At 45.8% G+C, this 20943-nt stretch overlaps 3 protein-coding genes across 7 annotated transcripts; 2 read left to right on the forward strand and 1 right to left on the reverse strand.

Moving 5' to 3' along the window:
- Positions 1-714: 714 nt before the first annotated feature.
- On the reverse strand, positions 715-7794 carry LOC125518843 (aberrant root formation protein 4). Of its 5 annotated transcripts, none has more exons than XM_048683721.1 (14): positions 7635-7794; positions 7398-7550; positions 7150-7299; positions 6423-6492; positions 5665-5708; positions 5527-5586; positions 5295-5451; positions 5133-5192; positions 4789-5054; positions 4642-4713; positions 4279-4356; positions 3834-4028; positions 1276-1327; positions 715-1169 (listed from the first exon to the last, which is right to left on the reverse strand). In XM_048683721.1, the coding sequence occupies exons 1-14, from the start codon at positions 7743-7745 to the stop codon at positions 955-957; spliced, it is 1683 nt and encodes a 560-aa protein (XP_048539678.1). In that variant the 5' UTR covers positions 7746-7794; the 3' UTR covers positions 715-954. The 5 variants fall into 5 exon arrangements, with proteins under 5 accessions (XP_048539678.1, XP_048539677.1, XP_048539676.1 ...); XM_048683720.1 differs by having other exon boundaries at positions 5295-5463; XM_048683719.1 differs by having other exon boundaries at positions 5665-5843.
- Positions 7795-8117: 323 nt separating this feature from the next.
- LOC125517980 (ubiquitin-NEDD8-like protein RUB2) lies at positions 8118-8764 on the forward strand. Its single transcript, XM_048682946.1, has one exon. The coding sequence runs from the start codon at positions 8174-8176 to the stop codon at positions 8639-8641; it is 468 nt and encodes a 155-aa protein (XP_048538903.1). The 5' UTR covers positions 8118-8173; the 3' UTR covers positions 8642-8764.
- A 7676-nt stretch (positions 8765-16440) lies between these two features.
- On the forward strand, positions 16441-20911 carry LOC125525032 (acyl-coenzyme A oxidase 2, peroxisomal-like). Its single transcript, XM_048690054.1, has 7 exons — positions 16441-16959; positions 17924-18039; positions 18207-19090; positions 19329-19508; positions 19594-19760; positions 20245-20368; positions 20477-20911. Exons 1-7 carry the CDS (start codon positions 16502-16504, stop codon positions 20645-20647), a joined length of 2100 nt encoding a protein of 699 aa, XP_048546011.1. The 5' UTR covers positions 16441-16501; the 3' UTR covers positions 20648-20911.
- The last annotated feature ends 32 nt before the right edge of the window (positions 20912-20943 follow it).

The following is a 20943-nucleotide window of genomic DNA, read 5'->3' on the forward strand; positions in this document are numbered from 1 at the left end:
TTCACGAGAGGTCTATGGACCACCGAACAACCATTGCCGCTCCAGAATGAGCCGTCGATGCGCTGCTGTCGCTGCTCCTATACCGGAGCCGGCCTGACCTCCTCAATGACAGTCGATAAGTCTTCGTGCACGTGCCCCTAAGACCTAGCCCCCCGGAGCCGCAACCGTCGCCGTTGAATTCTTAAATCGATCTGAAGAATTAAACACCAAATGCCATCGTTGCATATGCACGACGAGAAACCCTAACCTCGTCGCCCGAAGGAGCTAGCAGGAATCTATGCAAGAGCTCCGTCTAATCCGTCCCAATGGATGAACTTAAGGAGGATCAGAGTCCAAATGACTAACTCGTAGGAGCGCCACCATCCGTCCAAAAGCTGCCCTTGCGAGGACTAAAACCCTACCAATCAACTAGTGGGAGCCGATACACCAGGATTCTCCTCCCCGCCACCGGCCGCCGGAGCAGCAGGCGAAGGAGGGCGAATCCACGAGCTCGACGGCGGAGATCAAGGGGAGGAAGGCTTTCCCAATTCTTCTTGGGAGTTGGGAGAGAGGAAAGAAAAATCACCTAGGTGGCTCAATCTTTTTTTTTGCCGGTGACCTAGGTGGCTCGATCTATTCCTGGTCAACCTAGGCGACTCGGGCTGCGGCCTTCTCATGTACTCTACGCTCGTGGCATATATGAAGAGAAAGTAGGAAAATAACACCTACAAGTCATTAAGCATCGAAAATAGTGATATTTGCACTAAAAAAAGAGAATAGTGATATTTTCTACTGCACGAGGCCCATACACAGTGACTGGGATGAAACAACCACATATAGTCCAACATTTCATTGAGGATTTACGTATACTCGCAGCAGAGGATGTCTATACGGCATAAATAATGGAGGAAATGGATTCAGAATACTGATGAGTGAAATTTCACATTTCCTGGCCAAGGCAACACTGCTCGAGCATTACAAACCCTTCATTTTTTCCTCCACCAGCTCAATGCAGCGGTGAAGTACGAATTGAACAGGATTTAACAAGCACAACATCTGATTTTCATCCTCACCGCCGCCTTTCTCGAGTTCGGATTGAATCCCTGTAATAATTAATCTTAGTGGGATCAGCCACTCTGAGTACACGGCTCGTATTTTTTCATCCCGCAACATTTTGGCTGATCTGGATCCTAATGATAAAAAAAGGGAAAACTTCTGTTAACACACAAAATGTTGGTCGATTCCAGGATTCGCTCTGCCAAGAGCAATACATCACGGGTTTGCAAGAACAGTTACCTCTTGAATCTATTATCAGAATCAATCTGAGCAAGTTCAGAGCAGATAATACCTGCTTACAGACAGAGAATGGGGACCACATCAGATTGTTTTATAGGCATAAAGTATAGAATACTAGCTAAGTGAAATTAGCAGGACAAGAACAGGAAAATAAAAGCAGTTTACCAGCACTTAGAAAACGCATGCTTGGAGAAATGACGTCAATGCTCAAAATATCATCATAGACAGTGGACTGGGCACCCCTAAAAAAAAGGACAGTGGACTGGGAACTGTTTTATCCTTACTGCCTACTGTAGGTGCTATCAACTGCTATCTCCGATCATTTTCCTTTTCATCTCCCTTTAAATGCAGACTTTTCCACCAAGCGTGATGTGAAATGTTCTGGGCCAAGCTGGAAGGATTTAAGGAGGCTATCAAGGAGGCGTGGAGGTGCAGTCCAGCAATCGCTGACCCCTACAAGCGTTCTGGATCGCTCTTTTTAGAAACGCGGCAAGTGATTGCCGACGCAGTGATTCTGGGTTTAGATGCTGCTCAGCACTCAAGGCTTCAGTTCCCGGCGGAAATATGATTGAGAAGATCCTTGAAGCTTCCATTCTCGGCTTGTCTTCGCTGGAACGCACGATTGCCTGACGGTGTTCTAGATTGCAGTGGCTACAGGAAGGAGATGCTAACACCAAACTTCTACACATAGTAGCCAATGTGAGGAGAACTTAATCAAGCTCTCATCTCCCTGGTCTCCAAGAGCTCTGACGCCATGAGGTAGGAGATTACCACACGATTAGCTTAGTACATAGCTTCTCTAAGTTGTTGGTGGTGCGGCTTCAGCCCCACAGTGAGCTTGTTAGTGCAAAGCAATCAGCGTTAAGCCGTTAATTAAGGGTCACGATCTGCATGATAACTTGATCCTGGTCCGGTAAGTTGCGCACAAACTTCATAAACGAAAGGCTAAAGGTGCTTCTTAAGCTCAATATTTCCCACGCCCCTCCTAGTATTTCTTGTCTGAGATCCTACGTCCCAAAGGATTTAGGGATAGCTGGAGAACTTAGATCGCCATTCCCCTCTCTTCTGCCAGCACCCGTATCGTCGTGGATGTAAGTGTGGGGCCAAGGTAGTGCATGCTTGTGGTTTGCATCAAGGTGACCCAATCACCCCCTCCTCGTCATTGGATGGAGGCGTTGACAGCCATGGTTATCAAGGAAGAATCAGCAGGCATCATTAGTTATATGCCGGGCTGTTCTCCGCTTCAGAGGCTCTTGATTTACGCTGATGATGTGGTCCTCATCAGGCCAACTTCTCTTGACTTTGCCTTCGTCAGAGAAGCTTTGCCAATTTTCGGTATGGCCTCTGGTCTCTGTATCAATTATGTCAAATCATCAATGATCCTTATCAGATGAGAGGAGCAAGAACAACTTCTGGTTGCTTCAGCCTTACCCTGCCAGATTGGGAATTTCCCTTGCAAACATTTTGGATTGCGACTCTCAGTGGGTTAGCTTACCAGTCTGAGTGGCACCCTATCCTAGACAAAGGTGCCAAAATCACAAGAACAAAGTGGTGGAAGCTCAAAGGGGAAGCACAGCAAACCTTAAGGAGAGGATGATTGCAGAAGGACCATGGGGCGAAGAAGGAACAGCAGATAGTATGTGGGTGAAGATGGCTTTTTGCATTCGGAAGGTAGCTAGGGAGGTACTTGGGGTGACGAAAAAGGTAAGAAGCAAGAACTTAAAGACACGTGGTGGTGGAAAAAGGATGTCGAGGCTATCAAGGAGGGGGGAGTGCTACAAAAGTTGGCACCATGAGCACTAGCAACATGGAGGAATACAGAGAGGCCAAGATAACAATTTTTACCCAAATCTTTGCTTACTTATTCACCCAAACCAGGTCAATCTGGTCTTTGCAGTCTTCAAACATACTAAATTTACACAACTAATCCTCTATCATAAGTCACTCGCAGACGAATGTCATTGCAATGGATTATGACAATTAAATTTCCCAAATGATAAGTGCCACACGTCAGGTGCGTGGCACTCCGGCCCTGACGTTTTTTGATGACAATTCTAATCACACAAGGACGGCAAATTCCAAGGACACACGGCAACTTTCTGTGAAAAATAAACTGAAGCACGAAAGTTGCCATGCTTGCCAACTAAAGTTGCCATCCTCGCGTCACTAAACTTGCCGTCGAAAACGTTCGGAGTTGCCCTGTGCTCATACCTGACGTGTCACACTTATCAGGGTCCTTAAATTTGTCCACCCAGCTTATGCCTATTTAGTGTTTTATTGACTTGCTTTCACCTATTTTTGTGTCTAACTTTCAACAGCAAATTATAAAGTAAGCATAACACAGCATAGTTTAGCAACCACAAACTGAGCCAGCATTTAGGAAAAGATGTGCTGCTGGTGTGTTACGTATTTGAGTTTGTGCAATGAAGACACTGACGTCCAATTACTGATTTGAGGAAGCTAACCCACCAACTTTTCAACATTGAGCAATCAAGGCTTCCCACCAACCACCTCTGTGTACAGCTTTAAACACAGCAAGGAACAAAAGAAAAGGGTACCTCTTCACTGTGATCACGAAGACAAGGAGGACCACCTTCTGGAGGCCTCAAGATCAGCTCCACTAACTCAAGCACCTGAGAAGCCCAAGGTGGTGATCCCCCAGCATCTTGTGATCGATCAGATCCATTAACCTGATCAGCTCGACGGCTCTCTCTCGAAACTTCATTCTTCACCAGATCTAAAAGAATTGCAGTCTGAAAGAACAATAAACAAAGTAAACATAAGCCAGGATTTGAAGGATGGAGTTCAAAAATGAAGTTCATATCAACAAGAAACATGTCCAATAAGATAAGGCTGCATGAAGGAACTGAGAAACTGGAGTCCATAATGCTGTAGTATGATTATTTATTTATTCTCTCTTTTGCCTACATATACATCTCATGCATCGACAAGTTGGTGCTCTCAAACATTCCAAAGAATAGTGGATATGAGAAGTTCTCTTACCAAGGAGGGGAACATACTATTCTCGATGAGGGCCTGTAAGATATCAAATCTCTGAGTGGATGGCACCGCTGAAATAACCTGATAGGATTTATAGTGAACACATGTACATGTTAAAAAAAAGGGACAGTGCCACAGTAGACTACAGACTACAGAGGGTTATGCAAAATTTGAATACAACCAATTTTGCTGTATTACTATGTCATGAGCACAAAATGGCAACAATTAAATTTTCATATTTATTCCACAAGAAATTACATGAAATGAATTTATGATCTATTGTGAACGAAAAATAATGAAAACAGAAGCTTGGCAGACTAAATAATATTCTCTTTGCACACACAATGTGAATTTTAAGATACATACCCTTTTCAGGGCAGAAAAGGCTTTCTTCCGCATCAACGTATCTGGGGCAGCTATCATGACTCTTTCAATGGCCTGTGGAAATACTTATAATGTTAATACAATATTTGCGAATATATCAACTCATCTCTAAGAAAGTGCAAACATTACCTTGAGTGTGGCAAAAATTTGAGTGGAATATGGGAAATCTACATGATCGTTGGTTTCCTCACTACACTTATCATCAACTAGAGTCAACAATAAGTCCAGACTGTGAGATTTGATTGCCCATGAGTAATTAACTGAAGACAAGACGTATCTAAACATGTTAATTGCTTCCCATTTCCTAATACAATTGTCTTGAACTTCTTTCAGAGCTGATTCAAACTCTGCTCCAGCATATTTTGACATGTCATCATGCATAGATGTCCACACAACTGTAAGAGAGCTCAAGAATGTGACCAAACAGCTTCTAAATAATAGTGGAAGTGATGTGATAGGAAAGATTATCAAACCTACAAGACTTGCACCGTCCATAGCAGAAGAAAAGCAGTCCAGAAAATTGTCGTCCTCTTCTACATCATTTCACAGACATATGCATCAGTTAGCAATGAAGCAAACATAATATACAACTATTCCAAGGAACCAGAAAAATGGGAATAATTTGGATGAGTCACCTTTAGAAAGCTTAGTGGTGGCTGAGGTCACATCATTACCAGTTAAAAGACCCAAATAGGTGAAGCCGCAAAACATAAGAAATTTAGAATATTGAAGAACAACTGAACCACAAGTAGATAGAATATTCTGATGTTTGCTTTCTGATGATACAAGAGCCTGCAAAAGAGCCTTGTATATCAAAGTGATGAACATACATGGATATTCTAGAAATAACATCCATTTTGTACTCACTATGTTTTGAAGGGCGTATAGACCAAGTATAGAACATAACTCTTCCTTCCTGTGGTTTACCTTTTAGTGAACAAAAAAAAACTCAGAATCAATAGAACAAATGAGATGGTCAACAGAATTGTATTTAAATCAACAAACCATTGTTTTGCACATTTCTTGTATAGCATTGCCAATACGGAGGGCTGCACTGAACAGATCAACAGTACTCATTCTATGTTCCCCATCATATTCTGATAAATTAGCATGCATAACTCGAAGGATGGCAGGAAGTACGACCTTTACTTGCTCAATATGTCTCCTCTGAATCAAAGTAAGCGCTAGTCGAAAGAACAATTAGCTATCAAGAACTCAAATCCATATGATGTTAATCAGTAAAAAAAATAGACGGCAGGTGTGCAACATATCTCTAGCATGTACTCCCTCCATTCCTGAAAAGTAGGCATAATTTTCTTTTGTCAAAATTCCTGGAAAGAAGGAGCAAGGGTAGTTTAGCACTAGGCCTCCCAAAAATACCCCTTCTCTATAATTTGTGCACTGGTGGACTAAACAATGGATGTAATTATCACTGCTCGTCAATCAGCCGTACATGGCCATGGTTCGATGAGGAGACGCTAAGTGTCCAGCCAGGATAATCTACAAATGATCTTGCTCATTAATGAGGGCTAGGTAAGATGGGAAACAATTCAGATGCACAGCACCTCCATGATCTTAGCAAAACAAAAAATTACGCCTTGTTCCTAGAGTGGAGGGAGTATATATCTAACCTATCCTATGTACAGACAGAATGTAAGGAGGGTATCAGGCTGAAGTTTCAAGGCAAGAAACTGTTGCCAATTAGCAGAACAAATAATTAATGTGGAATCTGTAGAAGTGTTAATATAAGATAATGTACATACTGCTGGCAAGCCCATCTAGTAGAATAACAAGGTATGCTGATCCATTAAATGCCACTGGTGTATCTAATGCCTGCATCAACATAAAGGTAATAGTATGAACAAAATGGGTGAGCAGGTAACAGTAAAGAACTGAGCATCAGCTAGAGAGAAAGAAAAGGATGATGATATTAGCATTTTGAGAATATGAGAAGCTGCTTAAGAATGACTGGGTGCTAAAGCCCAGTGCACCAGATACTTCATAGATCTGGACACACAGCATCAATTCATAACCAAAGAGTTTAAAATTACCAGTGTCTCTTTAAGGAAAAGAAAAAACATATAAAGCAATCATCTCAGAGCCCAGGCAGGTATCAATCACATAAGTGCAGAAATCAGCATAGGCACAAAATTAAACACAGAATAGCTACGCCAAAATTTCACTCCCTTACAAAATCTACAGTCAGAACTTAGATTAAGTTTGTGCAGTGATGCTCCTACTTATCCCCCCCCCCCCCCCAACCTTTTACAAACATATAATCTTCCATTGAAAGAACATTTGGACATTAATAGAATTAAAATTGCAACAAACATCGTCAACACATTAACATAATTAAAATGTTTAAAAAGCTTCACGGTGTAAAGACTAGCCATCCTAAATATAGGAAATAATCTATTTTCCAGTCGTGGGTAAAAGGAGCTTCAAGTTTCCAAGTGTGGGAACTGCTTATTTATTAATTACGGAACTGACCTCGCAGAGGATGCAGAGCATGTCCCTTGGGCTGCAATTCGATGCAAAGAACTCAATGATTGCTCTGGCAATGTCCCGGCAATTCCCCATCCGAGCACCCAGCTTCGCCACTGGCTTGGGAAGCTCTAGAGACAGCGCGTCAATGGCCATCTATCACAGCATAGCAGCGGAATCAGGAGGATAAAACGGAACGCAATTTCAGCGGCCGAAGACAAGAACAGTCGAAGGCACCGTGGCACTCTGTCGACCTGATTCGAGGACGGGCGCGAGAGGAACGCGTGGACCTCGCGGAGCATCTGCTCGGAGAGCGCGGCGGACGCGTCGGCATCGGACGGGCTGAGGATCTCGGCGACGGCGGCGGCGGCTGCGTCGGAGGAGGCGGTGTCGCCGGACTCGAACGCCTGGAGCAGGGCAGGAGCTTACGGTTTGGGGGGGAGGCGTGGAGAAGTGCCGAGTTCGAGATGGTTAGTTGGGCGACCAGTTACCTCGGAGAGGACGGCGAGTGCTTCCCGTAGGCGCGTGAGGGTTGGGCTGGAGGAGGGTGAGTCGCCGTCGGCGACGTCCACGGCGGCGGCGGAGGGTTCGTCCCTCGCCATGGAAGCTGCCGTGGGTGGGTTGGAAGGTGCAGTGGAGGTACGGCTGGGCCTGGGGTTGTCTGGTTACCGATCCGGGTTGGGCTCAACCAGGCCTATTCCTCAACTTGGGCTGCCTCGCGTCCAAAATCGCGCAGTTATCGCCTTTTCACTTTCCATGGGCCGTACGTGCTGGGCCCAAAATGTGCCCAATACGAAACGACATCGTTGCAGAGTTCGCGCAGGAAATCGATCATGGCACCGCAGGGATCGGATTCCAAACCCGAGTCGAGCAAACGCAGAGCTCACGGCCACGTACGCGCTTCCATCTATATATAGTCCACACGGCCCCATCGATCTCAACTCTCAAGCAACCTAGAAGCTAGAGAGATCGAAGCTGAATCTAAAGCTTCGTCGAGGACCCAAGTCTTGTACCTCGCCTTTGAGAAAAGATGCAGATCTTTGTGAAGACCCTGACGGGGAAGACGATCACGCTGGAGGTGGAGAGCAGCGACACCATCGACAACGTCAAGGCCAAGATCCAGGACAAGGAGGGGATCCCGCCGGACCAGCAGCGGCTCATCTTTGCCGGGAAGCAGCTCGAGGACGGCCGCACGCTCGCCGACTACAACGTGCAGAAGGAGTCGACGCTCCACCTCGTGCTCCGCCTCCGCGGCGGCCTCTCCATCAAGGTCAAGACGCTCACCGGCAAGGAGATCGAGGTCGACATCGAGCACACCGACACGGTCGACCGCATCAAGGAGCGCGTCGAGGAGAAGGAGGGCATCCCGCCCGTCCAGCAGAGGCTCATCTTCGCCGGCAAGCAGCTCGCCGACGACAAGGCGGCAAAGGACTACAATATCAAGGCCGGCGACGTGCTCCACCTCGTCCTCGCCCTCAGGGGTGGTGCCTGCTACTAGATACATACAGTCTTGGGTTTTACCTACGAGAGCTTGAACTATCTAGCTAGGGTTTAGCTGTAGTTTTTATAATTTGTTAAGTACTGTAATTGTTTTTTACGAACATTGTTACGTAATGGTTTGGGGCTATATAACTGTGGTTGGAAGTTTATGAATATTGTTTGAGTCCTTTACATGTAAGCTGCAATGCTGTATCTCTGCATCTTTTTGCTACCCAAACACTGCTCTCATTGCATGCCGAAATGAGAAGCGAAGATATGAATATTTTTTTTGGCCAAAAATAGCCTTGCGTGACTTGCACTAATCGAACAGAACCTATCATATATGAATAGGGAAACACTTCTTCTAGATCGACTGATCTTTACACCGTCTCCCCTCGGACACAAAAATCTCTCTTCTACCTTTTTTCTCACCCCACCAAACTGCCGCATGGTGATTTGCGTGATGACGTGAACCAAAGGCCAATGCTAGGACAGGGCCGGCCCATAGGCCGGGCAAAAGGGGCGACCGCCCCGGGCCCCAAGAGGGGAGGGGCCCAACTAAAACTTACACTAGTAAGATTTTTGGTAAGCACAAAACTGCAGCGAGAGGAGTGGCTAGAGGGCAGATTGGGATCATCTGCAGGCCAGGAGGAAGGAAAAGCCTGGTCGGCACTTTGGAATATACCTATACTCTCGAAGATCAAACTATTCATCTGGCGTTTGGCACGGCATTCGCTGCATACCACGGATGTGTTACACCACAGGAATATGGCAACCCAGGGCACATGTCCTTTGTGTGGATGCCAAGACTCGTGGCGGCACACTTTGATCTCCTGTACTATGTCGAGGTGTGTGTGGGCACTATTGGATGCAGATGTGCTGCTAGCGATGGCAGAACTAGAAGAACCAAGTGCAAAGAGATGGCTGTTTGAATTATACAGCAGGATGGATCACTCCAAGTTTACAACAATGGTTGTCACACTTTGAGCGATTTGGTATGCTCGGCGAAAAGCTGTGTACGAGGCAATCTTTCAAGCGCCGCACCAAACTATTTCTTTTGTGAACAACTTCCTTGCGGACTTGCAACATATCCCTAAGGTGAACATGACGGTGAGCATGTCAGCACGGGCGGCCAGGACTCAACGCTTGCTCGCTTCGGGAACCGACACTGTCAAAGTGAACGGTGATGGAGCAGTAGCTCGGAGCAGAAGGGCGAAGCTGTGGCTGCACTATGTCGAGATGAGAATGGCAACTACCTGGGGTCTTCGGCAGTGTTCTACGAAGGTGTCATTGATCCAATGGTCTTAGAAACCTTTTCTTACAGAGAGGGACTAGCTTTGGCAGAAGATCTGGATGTTCATGATGTGGTTCTGGCTTCCGATTGCGAAGGAGTAGTTAATGACATCAACTGGGGAACAAGTGGACCGAACGCAGCAATCACACATGAAATAATAGCTCGTAGTTCTGGTTTTTCTTCTTGCAAGTTTATTTTTGAGCGTAGAAACTTCAATTTGGAGGCTCACAATCTCGCAAAGTATGCATATAATCTAGGCATAGGTAGAGATGTGTGGTTGGACAATCCTCATAACCCAACTATTGTACCTATGAATATCTCTCTGAATCAATAAAGCTTGCGAGATCTCTCCAAAAAAAGAGTATACATTACATCTGGAATATTATTCAATGGATAAAATAGAGCCTCAATTAGCATAAGCATAAGTTCACACCACATACTGATAAGTTATACCACGCTTAGGCAAACCAATCCGACTGCGGAGTTGAGTTCAAATACATTAGTCTCTCTTTTACAATGCATGTCTTAGTATCATAATGAAAATTATGATATATCGATTTCAATGTTTAAACCAATGCACAATTTTTAATTTGATAAATGTCTAGGCATCTGATTTGCACCAAAGTAAACCAAGTGAATCTGGACGAGCACATTAGGTAATCGAATCATGCGTAAAAGTATAATCAACAACATTTTTGGTTCTTTGAATTACTGAACCTATCATGCAGGCCACATTTTCTATGCCCTAGAAGTTTCCATGAATATGACCACCTAATATACACTAGAAATTGCTATAAAAATATTTGTTGGTATGTCTATAATTTATAAATCTCTATCATAATATTCAATATAACATGAAAAGATATATGAACACACGCATGTATATGCAAATGTGTATACACTACACCGTTTATGCAATACAAGAAAAACAAATATGAAAGATTGTCTTAACAATAAAGAAAAGTTTTGGTACATCATAAATTTTTCATTTTGTAAAATTAAAATATTCAATTATATACATTACAGATGCATACCAAATAATAATATAAATGTTATTTGAAAACATTTTATGTGGCTAAGTAATAAAAAATATTAATTACAATTGTAATATGATACACTTAGTTTAAAATAAGTATAAAAGTTTAATATGAAAAACAATTATTTTACATCGCCCCAGGCCCAAAAATATATTGGACCAGCCCTGGCTAGGAAACTGAAGATGAATAAATTCAAGTTCCTGTGTATTGTGAGTGTGATTTATATGGCTTATAGTAGTTGTTGCCAGCCTGGTTCAGTTGTTTGCAAAGTGAGACAGAAAATGTTGTACTCAATGCTCTGAAATGAATGTAAAGTCTGAACTTTGTTCTGAATTTGTTGCCTGCTCAAGTTCTATGTTTCAGTTTGCAGAGTTATGCTCATAGGCTGAGGTGAGCCGAAAATTAGAGATCTTGGCTCCTGATAGTGATCCTTCGAGGTGAATAGATAATTCAAAGAAAGAGAGCAAACTGGACACTTTTACACTTCAGAGCAACTCACCAGCTCAGACACTAGTTCAGCAAAAGCTTCATTTTTACCAACAACAAAAAAAAACTAGTTTCAGTCAATATTTCATTTTCACTTCATTTTGCGCGTTTTCGGTATGCAAGTGTCGGTTTCAGTATGCTAGTTTCAGTTTCAGTTTGGACACACTTTGCACGATTCAATTTCAGTATTTGACCCACTCGCATTCACGCACCTACTTTGCATTCACCACGCCCTCCCCACTAGCAGTCACCACTCTCCCGGCTCTCTTCGCTTTTGCCGCTCGCGAATGGCGATGGACGCAAGCCTGCGATGGAAGCGGAGTTATGCACCGACGATGACGTGAAGCTGGCGGAAACAAAGGAGATTTGCTCACGGTTTCTAAAAGCATCTACAGTCGCGATGTGCAAATCCAAGCCCTCAAACCCCCGCAAACGCGGACACTGACCGGACACGTCTTATTTGTTGACTTGTACATCCACATTCCTTATATCTGAACCCTCAAACCATGCAAAAGCATGCAACGCTACGTAAAAGATGATCATCACACGCAGTTCATCAGATCATCATTTCATCGCCGGACAAAAGGAGCATAGTTCATCGGAGCAGTGCAAATCCATACTACAAACTAATTAAAACATAGTTAAAATATAAACACAAGGGCGAAGGGCGGAGGAAATCACCATTTCCTCGCCGGCCCCTTCACCTTCCGGTCCTCGATGCGGCTATGCCCCTACTCCGTGTAGGCGTCGGCGTGCGGTGGTCCGTCGTCGTCAGAGCTGGAGGTGGAGCCGCTCGTTAAGTCGGAGTCCGAGCAGCAGCTTCGGCCCGACAGCCTGCGGAGCAGGCGGTCCTGTTCCTTGCATGGCGGGCCGCCTTCCCGCTGTCTCCTTGCTTGCCTCGCGCTCCAATAACTCGATGACGAGTCAAAGTGCTTTGCCATTCTCGCAGCGGAGGCACCGCGCATCCATCTCTGCTGTTGTGAGAGAGCGGTGGAGGACCGACGCGAGGAGTGCGGCATTGGGATCGACCGTCGCGGTCGCGCGTGACTGTCGTGTGGTCAGCGTCTCCCTCGCTATCGCCCTCTTGCCTGTTGCCGCTCGCGGCGGGCTGCTCGTGCCTCAGACTCGGGCGTCCGTGCGCGCCGGCACCTGCGCGGGCACGAGGTCCGAGTGGTGCACCACTTCCGGAATAGGTGGAGGTTGTCGGCGTATCTGAACGACAGGAACGGAGTGGGCAGAGCTGCACGCCGGGCGGGACGTCGCAGGTGCTGCATCGACGGGCTACATGCGCTGAGGAAGAAGACATGTCGCTGCCACTGCCGCTGCTGCCTTGGTCGAGCAGCGACTGCCTCAGGGCGATGCGGAGGGCGACCTCCTCCGCATCCATGGTCGAGGCGTCGGATTCTCCGCCGAAGCCGGCGCTGCTTCCGTCGTCGGCCATCGGGTCGAAGTGGGGGTCGGAAGTGGAGTGAATAGGCACGGGGGTGAAGTGGAGTTCGGATTGACTGGTGTCTAGGGTTTTTCCGGATGAGAATATATGTGGGTTCCGAGTAGGCCAAGCCGACATGGAGGACGCGCCTAGACGCCCCCATATCGGCCCTATATTTGGGCTGGATACGAGGGGTGCCGGTCATTCCGGACGTTTGAGACCCGTTTAAGGAACCCGTCTGGGTCAGTTTTTCACGAGCGGACAGTGACCGGGCGGCCTACCGGGCGTTTGAGACGGGTTTGAGAGATCCGGCTGTAGATGCTCTAAGTGTGAACGCTCTGGTCCAGCACGCGGTGGGTCTGCGCGCGGGTTGCAACGAAGGAGGAGAAAGTTTGGATGTTTGGCGGCGAGGAAATGGAGTCTTCGCATCCCTGGCGACGAGCTCGCTGGTCAATACATGTGTTTGTAACTTTTGTCTTTTCACTCTATAATTATATCATTATTGCATAATTTTGGCATATACTTTTAATTAAATTTTTTGATTAAATCTATTATTTAAGTGCTCAGTTGTTTGTGCTGTTTTTAGACTTCTCAGGAAAATCAATTTTGCAAGGACAATTTTTTATCTTCAGAAAATTAGTTTTGAAAGTTTTTAGACGAGACGAAGTTGGGGACACATGAGTCAGTAGAGGACCACGCGCGGGACCCAAGGTGATTTAGGTTTTAGGGTTTAGGATTAGGGTAGAAATCAGATGAAACGATGATTTGAAGTTTCAAAAAAATCTCAACAAATACGGACGTTAAGGCCCTATTCGATAATGCTCCACTTCGGAAATCTGCGAAGCGGGTAAATGGCAACTCCACCATTTTGACCTACCGCTCCGCCAACTCCGTTCGGGGGGCTGTGGAGCGGAGCAATGCCGAACAGCCCCTAAAAGGGTGATGTTTCATTGCCGGGTGAAAGTTCAAGTTCAAACAGCTATGAAAGAAAACCAAAATCAGCATTGAATTATCGAATTTGTTTATCTGTAGCTCACATCTCGTGCTACGTTTCAACATGAAATTTCACGTGGCAATAGGACATCACCTTTTTTTAATGTGAACTGAGGAGTATAGCTGACACGTTGGTTCTGAAAGCAATGGCCGTATCCACGTATCCACGTAACAAAAAACAAAGGCAAATCATGGCCGTATCGGCGACCTCACCTGTCAGTTGCAAATGCGGCAGCAGGAGGATGCTTGCACGTGAGGGCAACCAACCTTATCTCCACGTCACCGTCACGTCGCTTACACGTCAACGCATATCTCCTTCTCGATTCCTTGCCTTGGCGGCATCGCCGTCCCAGCTCCCAAAAGTCCCCGGCTACAGCGTGGTAATCACGCTCCGCCCCCTACACAACCAGAAAATACACGATCTCTCGTCACGAACAACTACAAAAAGAATTCCGTAACAAAAGTGCATACATACACGAGATGATGGGCGGGGGAGTCATCTCATCACATCACCACCGTCACATGACACTATTTTTTTCTCCGGCAAAGGGTGAACTTTATTCACTCTAAATGATGCTATTGGTTGAAAGTATGGAGTTTGCCATGATTCGGAATAATCTCATAAGCACATTCGACATTTTTCAGAAATAAAAAAGATGCTCGCGAAAGGTTACAGCTGAAATATAGTATATGTCCTGTGTGAGAACCGTGACATTGTTTACAAGATCATCTATTTCTAAATAGAGGGACTACAAGAGTACTCGAAATGAAATGATGGACACCATAATTACGTAGAACTGTGAATTGCACACATTCAAAAATATGCGAATGGATGGTTTTACCTCTAATCCACCAGCTATTGAACCGCAGATTTGATGTCGTACATCTTGTTGCAATTAATTATTCTTCACGTGGGAAACAATCCTATTAGCAGTTCCAGAGCTAGACCGAAAACATTGATGAGACTAAAAATACAAATAAGCAATTAAGTGTATATTTAAGTATCTTTGTAGAATGAGGGGTGGAGGAGCAATGGCTCACTTTGATCGTAGGGAACCTCCACCATCACCCTTTGGGCAGTCCGGACAAAAATCAGTGACCCAATAGACCTCCCAAAATCTCCCCTATATGCCGGATAATTCAGACCGCCCTAGTCCTAGTCCAAATGTGAGACCTTGTCCGGGCATGTCCACCATGTCGACCTAGACTTTTTTTGGCCCAACGAAGACCCCACAAAATCCCCTCCACCCCATCCACGGGCAAACCTTAACCCTAGCTCACTCTCACTCTCCTCTCATGCCCTCTCCTCTCTACAGTCCCGTCCCCGCCACATACCCTAGCCATCCCCGTTGCCATGTCTGAATCTAGATCCAGATCAAAGAAGATGGTGTCAAATGGGACCTCCTCGCGGTGGATGACGATGAGGAGCTCGTCGATTGGATCGCCCTTTGTTGGTCCTTGGTCAAGACGTGGAATTTCATTCCTGCGCGGATCCAACAACCAGAGTCTTCCCTGCTGCCTTGGCATGGGTCTAGCAGCGGTGCTGCGTCCAACTCACTCTCTTGCGGATTCAGTGGTAGCGCTACCGGTGGCTCATAGTGTCTCATGTCCAGCGGGAACAAGTCGTCCCCGCCATCCTAGCGGTGGTTGTTGACCCGCCGCGCTCCCTCATCGTCTCATCTTCTTTGAAAGTGGCTCGAGCGGATGCAACGACGACATCGGCTATTGTGAATTTGCGGCGCGGGCAACCCGCCTCAAAGCTAGCGGCATCACATCACTTTCAGCTCCAGTGCGGGTGTTGTCCGAATCCGACAAGGACCCCGATTGTTGACCACCAAAGAATCGACGCCAGCCGCCGTAGCCGCAAGAACGCCAAGATGCTCCCAAAGAGCCTGTGATCGCCATCGCGTCAACTCTACGAGAAGCAAGCTTGTGCCTCCTGACCCTTCGAGAGGGACCGAAGGACTACTCAGACGAGTCCAAGGACGCCTTCGATGGCCCTGGCGACGTCCCCTACGTCGCCTTCGAGCTCTGCTACCACTACGAAGAAGGAAAGGGAAAGGGAAAATGAAGATCCTTTGACTTTAGTTTGACTATAGTATGTCATAGTGGTATAATGTGTTGTGTGCTATGTCCTTTTGTTGTCGAACTATGTATTATTTTGTCCTATGTATGAACTATGTGAAGTATGTTGAATGTGATGAGTCCTGTGTCATCTGTTTTGATCAATGTTGCATGGCTTGCATGCATCCGGGGAGGGGGTAAAGGGGGCCACCCTTGTTGAGTCGGACAAATGATGCTCTTCATTAGGGAGACATGTATGTGATTTTACCAGTCTTGTGTTTTAATCTTTGTTATATATCATGTGAGTGTGTGTCTATATTATACTCGGTGTTTACATAGTAAAGACATGTATAAACTCATAAGATGGCGTGCATTTTACGTTACACAGCCGTTTTATTTTTAAAAACATGTGAACACGTGGATTCGGGAGGCAAAATTGATATCACATATTTACAGGGGCCCAACTGGAAAATGCGCCTCCCGTTAGACCCCCATTAAAGCAACGTCCCAACGTAACGGCACCGACTAACTTCGGCTTCGCATTCCCACACCAACACCTCACCGCCCGACGTCGCCATGGCCACCACGTCTCGCTCCGGCCGCCACGGCTCCGACGACGAGGAAGACTCGACGCCGGCGATGCGCCGCCTCCGACGCCTCTCCCTCCACCTCCTGCAGCCCGCTCCCGAGGGGGGCGACTCTCTGGTCCCCGCCGCGTGCGCGGGCAAGCGGCGGGCGGGGGGCCTGGACGCGGACGCGGCCGCGCTCACGGCGTACCTCCGGGGGCGGCACCGCGCGATGCAGGCGCGGGTGTACGAGTTCTACGTCGCGCGGCCGGAGCTGCAGACGCCCGTGGAGCTGCCCATGGCCGCCCACCGCGACCTCTGCTTCCGGCAGATGGCGGCGCTCGTCCGGGAGGCCGGGGTGCGGCCGCTCAGCCTCATGGCCGCCGACCCCGCCGAGTACTTCGCCGTCATGGAGGCCGTCGGCGGGGTCGACATCTCCCTCGCCATCAAGGTCGGCGTGCAGTACAGGTTGGTTCGCTTCTTCTTCTCTTTTTACCGCGCGTTGTAGTTAATTACTGGTAAATCAGTATTTCCCTCCCAAACAAACTGGTAAAGAACACAGCTTCATATCTCAATCGCTTCCATACGTTTCACATGGGGATTGTTAGCTGGTGGTCAACGAGAGGGCTTACATAATTGCTTGATGGGTGTGGGATAGAGTGTACACCTTTCCCTTGCTTTATGTGATGCTTCGAGGGGAACTGCGAGCTACATCCATGTATCAATTGGTAATTTGACTGTCGGTATCATCAGTAACTAAAATCGTTTTGTTTTACTCTTTTGAATGTTAGTAACACACCTCACCAGTCATCATACTGATCTCTGACCGTACTGAGATGATCGCATTCGCGAGGATTCTAGCATGTTAGCATCGTTAATGTGATCTGTGAGTGTGGGGCTTGGATCCGTTGGTAGCTTAACTGAAACCTAATTCATGTACGGCTAGCTTGCAATTGCACTCCTTATTGAGGCAAGTACTTGTGACTTATGAGTGACAGTGACTCTGAAAACAGAGGCAAGTACTTTTCGCTGCAATAGTGTGGACCTGATTGATTGTTACGATGAAAGAAGCGGCATTAGCTCTTGACTACGATGGTTGGTTGCGACGCAACTTCGGTTATGGTTATGTTGGGATTCATTTGATTGCCTAAAGCTACAGGGATGCTTGCGTGCACAACTTCTGTTGTGAAATGTCAAGCGTTTTGTGTCCCCATTTCTTGTAGTCACGATAATTTTGTTTCGGGTTTTGGGGTTATTTAGGATATACATGCATGTGGAGTTTGGTTGGTGGTTCATTTCATACAACCTCAAACACTGCAACTTTGTGATTCTGGAATTTCCCTTTTTTTAGTAAGATGGGAGTTTGGTTGGTGGAGTTTTCCTTGTCTGTCCACTGTTATATATCCACTAACTTGTCTGCTTGTTAACGCAGTCTTTGGGGGGGTTCTGTAATAAATTTGGGAACCAAGAAGCACAAAGAAAAGTACTTCGACAAAATCGACAATTTGGAGTATCCAGGCTGTTTTGCTATGACAGAACTGCATCATGGTTAGATTATCTATTTAATTGTTTCATCAGTATTTCTGACTTCCTGTTTGGTATTTTGATTGATTTGCGGTTTAACTGTCTGTTGGGACTTGTACCCACCATCTAAAACACTGTTTACAATAGTTTGAAAAGATCCTTTTTCATTTCTGTTTGTTGCTTTTCGACAGGATCCAATGTTCAAGCCCTACAGACCACTGCTACATTTGATCCAGTTACTGATGAGTTCATTATTGATACCCCAAATGATGGAGCCATTAAGTGGTGGATTGGCAATGCAGCTCTTCATGGAAAATTTGCTACTGTTTTTGCGAGGTTAATTTTACCACTTCAGGGAAAAGCAGGGGAGCCTGCTGACATGGGAATTCATGCATTTATTGTCCCGATTCGGGACCTTGAAACCCATGCTGTTCTTCCAGGAATCGAGATCAATGATTGTGGGCACAAGATAGGCCTAAATGGTGTAGATAATGGTGCCCTGAGATTCTGTTCAGTTAGGATACCCCGTGACAACCTTCTGAACCGATTCGGCGATGTGGCGCGAGATGGAAAATACACAAGCAGTCTCCCCACGATTAACAGAAGATTTGCAGCAACCCTTGGTGAGCTTGTTGGGGGGCGAGTTGGTCTTGCATATAGCTCTGTGGGAGTACTCAAAGTTGCAGTAACCATTGCTGTTAGATATGCTTTACTGCGTCAACAGTTTGGTCCACCTAAGGAGCCTGAAATCAGTGTGCTGGATTACCAGTCTCACCAGCACAAACTAATGCCTATGTTGGCATCAGCGTATGCATTTCATTTTGCTAGAGCGTATCTGGTAGATATGTACTCGGAAATGAAGAAAACCAATGACGAGGATGTTACCGCTGATGTCCATGTACTTTCATCTGGGTTGAAATCCTACATAACTTCATACACAGCAAAATCTATCAGCATATGCCGAGAATCGTGTGGTGGCCATGGGTATGCTGCTGTAAATCGTTTTGGTGGTCTGCGGAATGACCACGATATATTTCAAACATTCGAAGGAGACAACACAGTTCTGCTGCAGCAGGTACCAATCGGAATCCTCTACAAAGCTCATTACGTAATATTTGATGGGCAGGTTCTTTGATAGGTTTTTTTTTTGCGGGGACAGGTTCTATGATTGTTGAAAGGGTAATACTGTATATCTTAGGAAAACACACGTAATTGCATATTGTGAATAGAAGTTTGGGTGAATAATTTCATGTGATATGAAGTTACTTATACCTCAAATATTGTACCTCTTATCACGATGCTATGTATTGTAGGTTGCTGGAGATCTCCTGAAGCAATATCAACAAAAATTCAAGGGAGGAACACTCTCGGTCACCTGGAACTACTTGAGAGACTCCATGAACACCTACTTGTCTCAGCCTAATCCCGTTACTGCTCGGTGGGAAGGGGAAGATCATCTCAGGGATCCTAAATTTCAGCTGGATGCATTCAGAGTGAGTCCTGTCTTCGTTATTTATAATATCAGTAGCTATTGGATAGAAGTCTTGTACTGATTGCGTATATAAACTCTCTTCTCAGTACCGAACATCTAGACTACTGCATAGTGTTGCTGCTCGACTCCAGAAGCACATGAAGACACTCGGAGGTTTCGGTGCGTGGAACAGATGTTTAAACCATCTGCTCACACTCGCAGAGTCACACATTGAGTCTGTCATCCTCGCGAGGTTTATAGAAGCAGTGAAGAGGTATCGTTTTTGTGCCGTTACCTGACCTCAGTTACATTGTTCTTACCACCATTGCTTACTAGCTAGTTAGCTGCACATATTAGTTTAGAAATAATATTTTGTTGAATAGTTACTACGAATATTTGTTTGCTTGAGACTTGCTATCGGTGAAAGCACTGGAATATCCTCCTGTCGCCCTGACTGCATTTTTCAACCCGTCGATCATGATTATTTGTGCTTGAGTTGTAGAATGATCCCTTGAAAAATCCTTCTGCTGCCCTTTGTATATTGTTATAGTTCTCTTGCTGGCACCCTTGACTTCTGCCACTGAGCACTCCTTTCAGTGTTTGAGCCATTATCCTCATTCTGTTGTTTAGCTGAACCATGATGCAAATTAAAGTTAAATTACCAAAGCCTACTCACAATTAAGATGTTGTGCGTAACCCTTTTCACTTTATCCGGTGAAGTTAAAGCAACAACAATGACTTATGATTTGTCTATGCAGTTGCCCCGACGAAAAAACACGAGAAGTACTGAAGCTGGTGTGTGACCTTTATGCACTTGAAAGGATCTGGAAAGACATCGGGACATATCGGAATGTAGACTATGTGGCGCCAAACAAAGCCAAGGTTTGTACTGCTTGTCAACCCCATGGCACACAATTGCAATTTCAGTTCTTACCTTCAGACCAGAACCAGAACCAGGACCTGATGCTATGCTCCTCTGTATTCTTGCAGGCTATCCATAAACTGGTAGACTACCTCAGTTACCAGGTGAGGCTTGTGGCTCGGGAACTTGTCGACGCCTTCGATGTCCCAGATCAAATCATCCGCGCCCCAATCGGCATGCAATCGGAGGCCTATGCTCAGTATACACAGGGTGTCGGCTTCTACAGACAACCAACATAGACCTACCATTCTGCTGCAAGCTCAGACCGTTAGGCAAGAAGCTATATAGACAAACTTATATCATATACCCAACAGAGTGAGTCAAAATCAAGTGTACAATAAGTTTTATCCCAAAAAAGTGTATAATAAAAATGAGATGTGTATAAGTGATAATATTGTGAATAAATTTTGTCAGACTTTGTTTTGGCAGCATGGCTGTGAATAAAGCTCATATGTGAGAAATTCTGTAGCTACAATGTCTGATTAATTATCTCTCTTCAGTCACGTGACAAGACTTGATGTCACAAGGGAAATGC

The sequence above is a fragment of the Triticum urartu genome, chromosome 7 (assembly GCF_003073215.2).
Source record: "Triticum urartu cultivar G1812 chromosome 7, Tu2.1, whole genome shotgun sequence".
Taxonomy (NCBI): Eukaryota; Viridiplantae; Streptophyta; class Magnoliopsida; order Poales; family Poaceae; genus Triticum; species Triticum urartu.

What these genes read in the sequence shown, in the direction of transcription:
- LOC125518843 (XM_048683718.1), bottom strand. Translation starts at nt 7,745, where the DNA reads ATGGCGAGGGACGAACCCTCCGCCGCCGCCGTGGACGTCGCCGACGGC. An exon ending in TATACGCCCTTCAAAACATA is followed by an intron (nt 5,464 to 5,526) that starts GTGAGTACAAAA and finishes TTGATATACAAG; the next exon opens with GCTCTTTTGCAGGCTCTTGT. An exon ending in CCTTTTCTGCCCTGAAAAGG is followed by an intron (nt 4,357 to 4,641) that starts GTATGTATCTTA and finishes AAATCCTATCAG; the next exon opens with GTTATTTCAGCGGTGCCATC.
- LOC125517980 (XM_048682946.1), top strand. Translation starts at nt 8,174, where the DNA reads ATGCAGATCTTTGTGAAGACCCTGACGGGGAAGACGATCACGCTGGAG.
- LOC125525032 (XM_048690054.1), top strand. Translation starts at nt 16,502, where the DNA reads ATGGCCACCACGTCTCGCTCCGGCCGCCACGGCTCCGACGACGAGGAA. An exon ending in TTCAGCTGGATGCATTCAGA is followed by an intron (nt 19,509 to 19,593) that starts GTGAGTCCTGTC and finishes CTCTCTTCTCAG; the next exon opens with TACCGAACATCTAGACTACT. An exon ending in TGGCGCCAAACAAAGCCAAG is followed by an intron (nt 20,369 to 20,476) that starts GTTTGTACTGCT and finishes GTATTCTTGCAG; the next exon opens with GCTATCCATAAACTGGTAGA.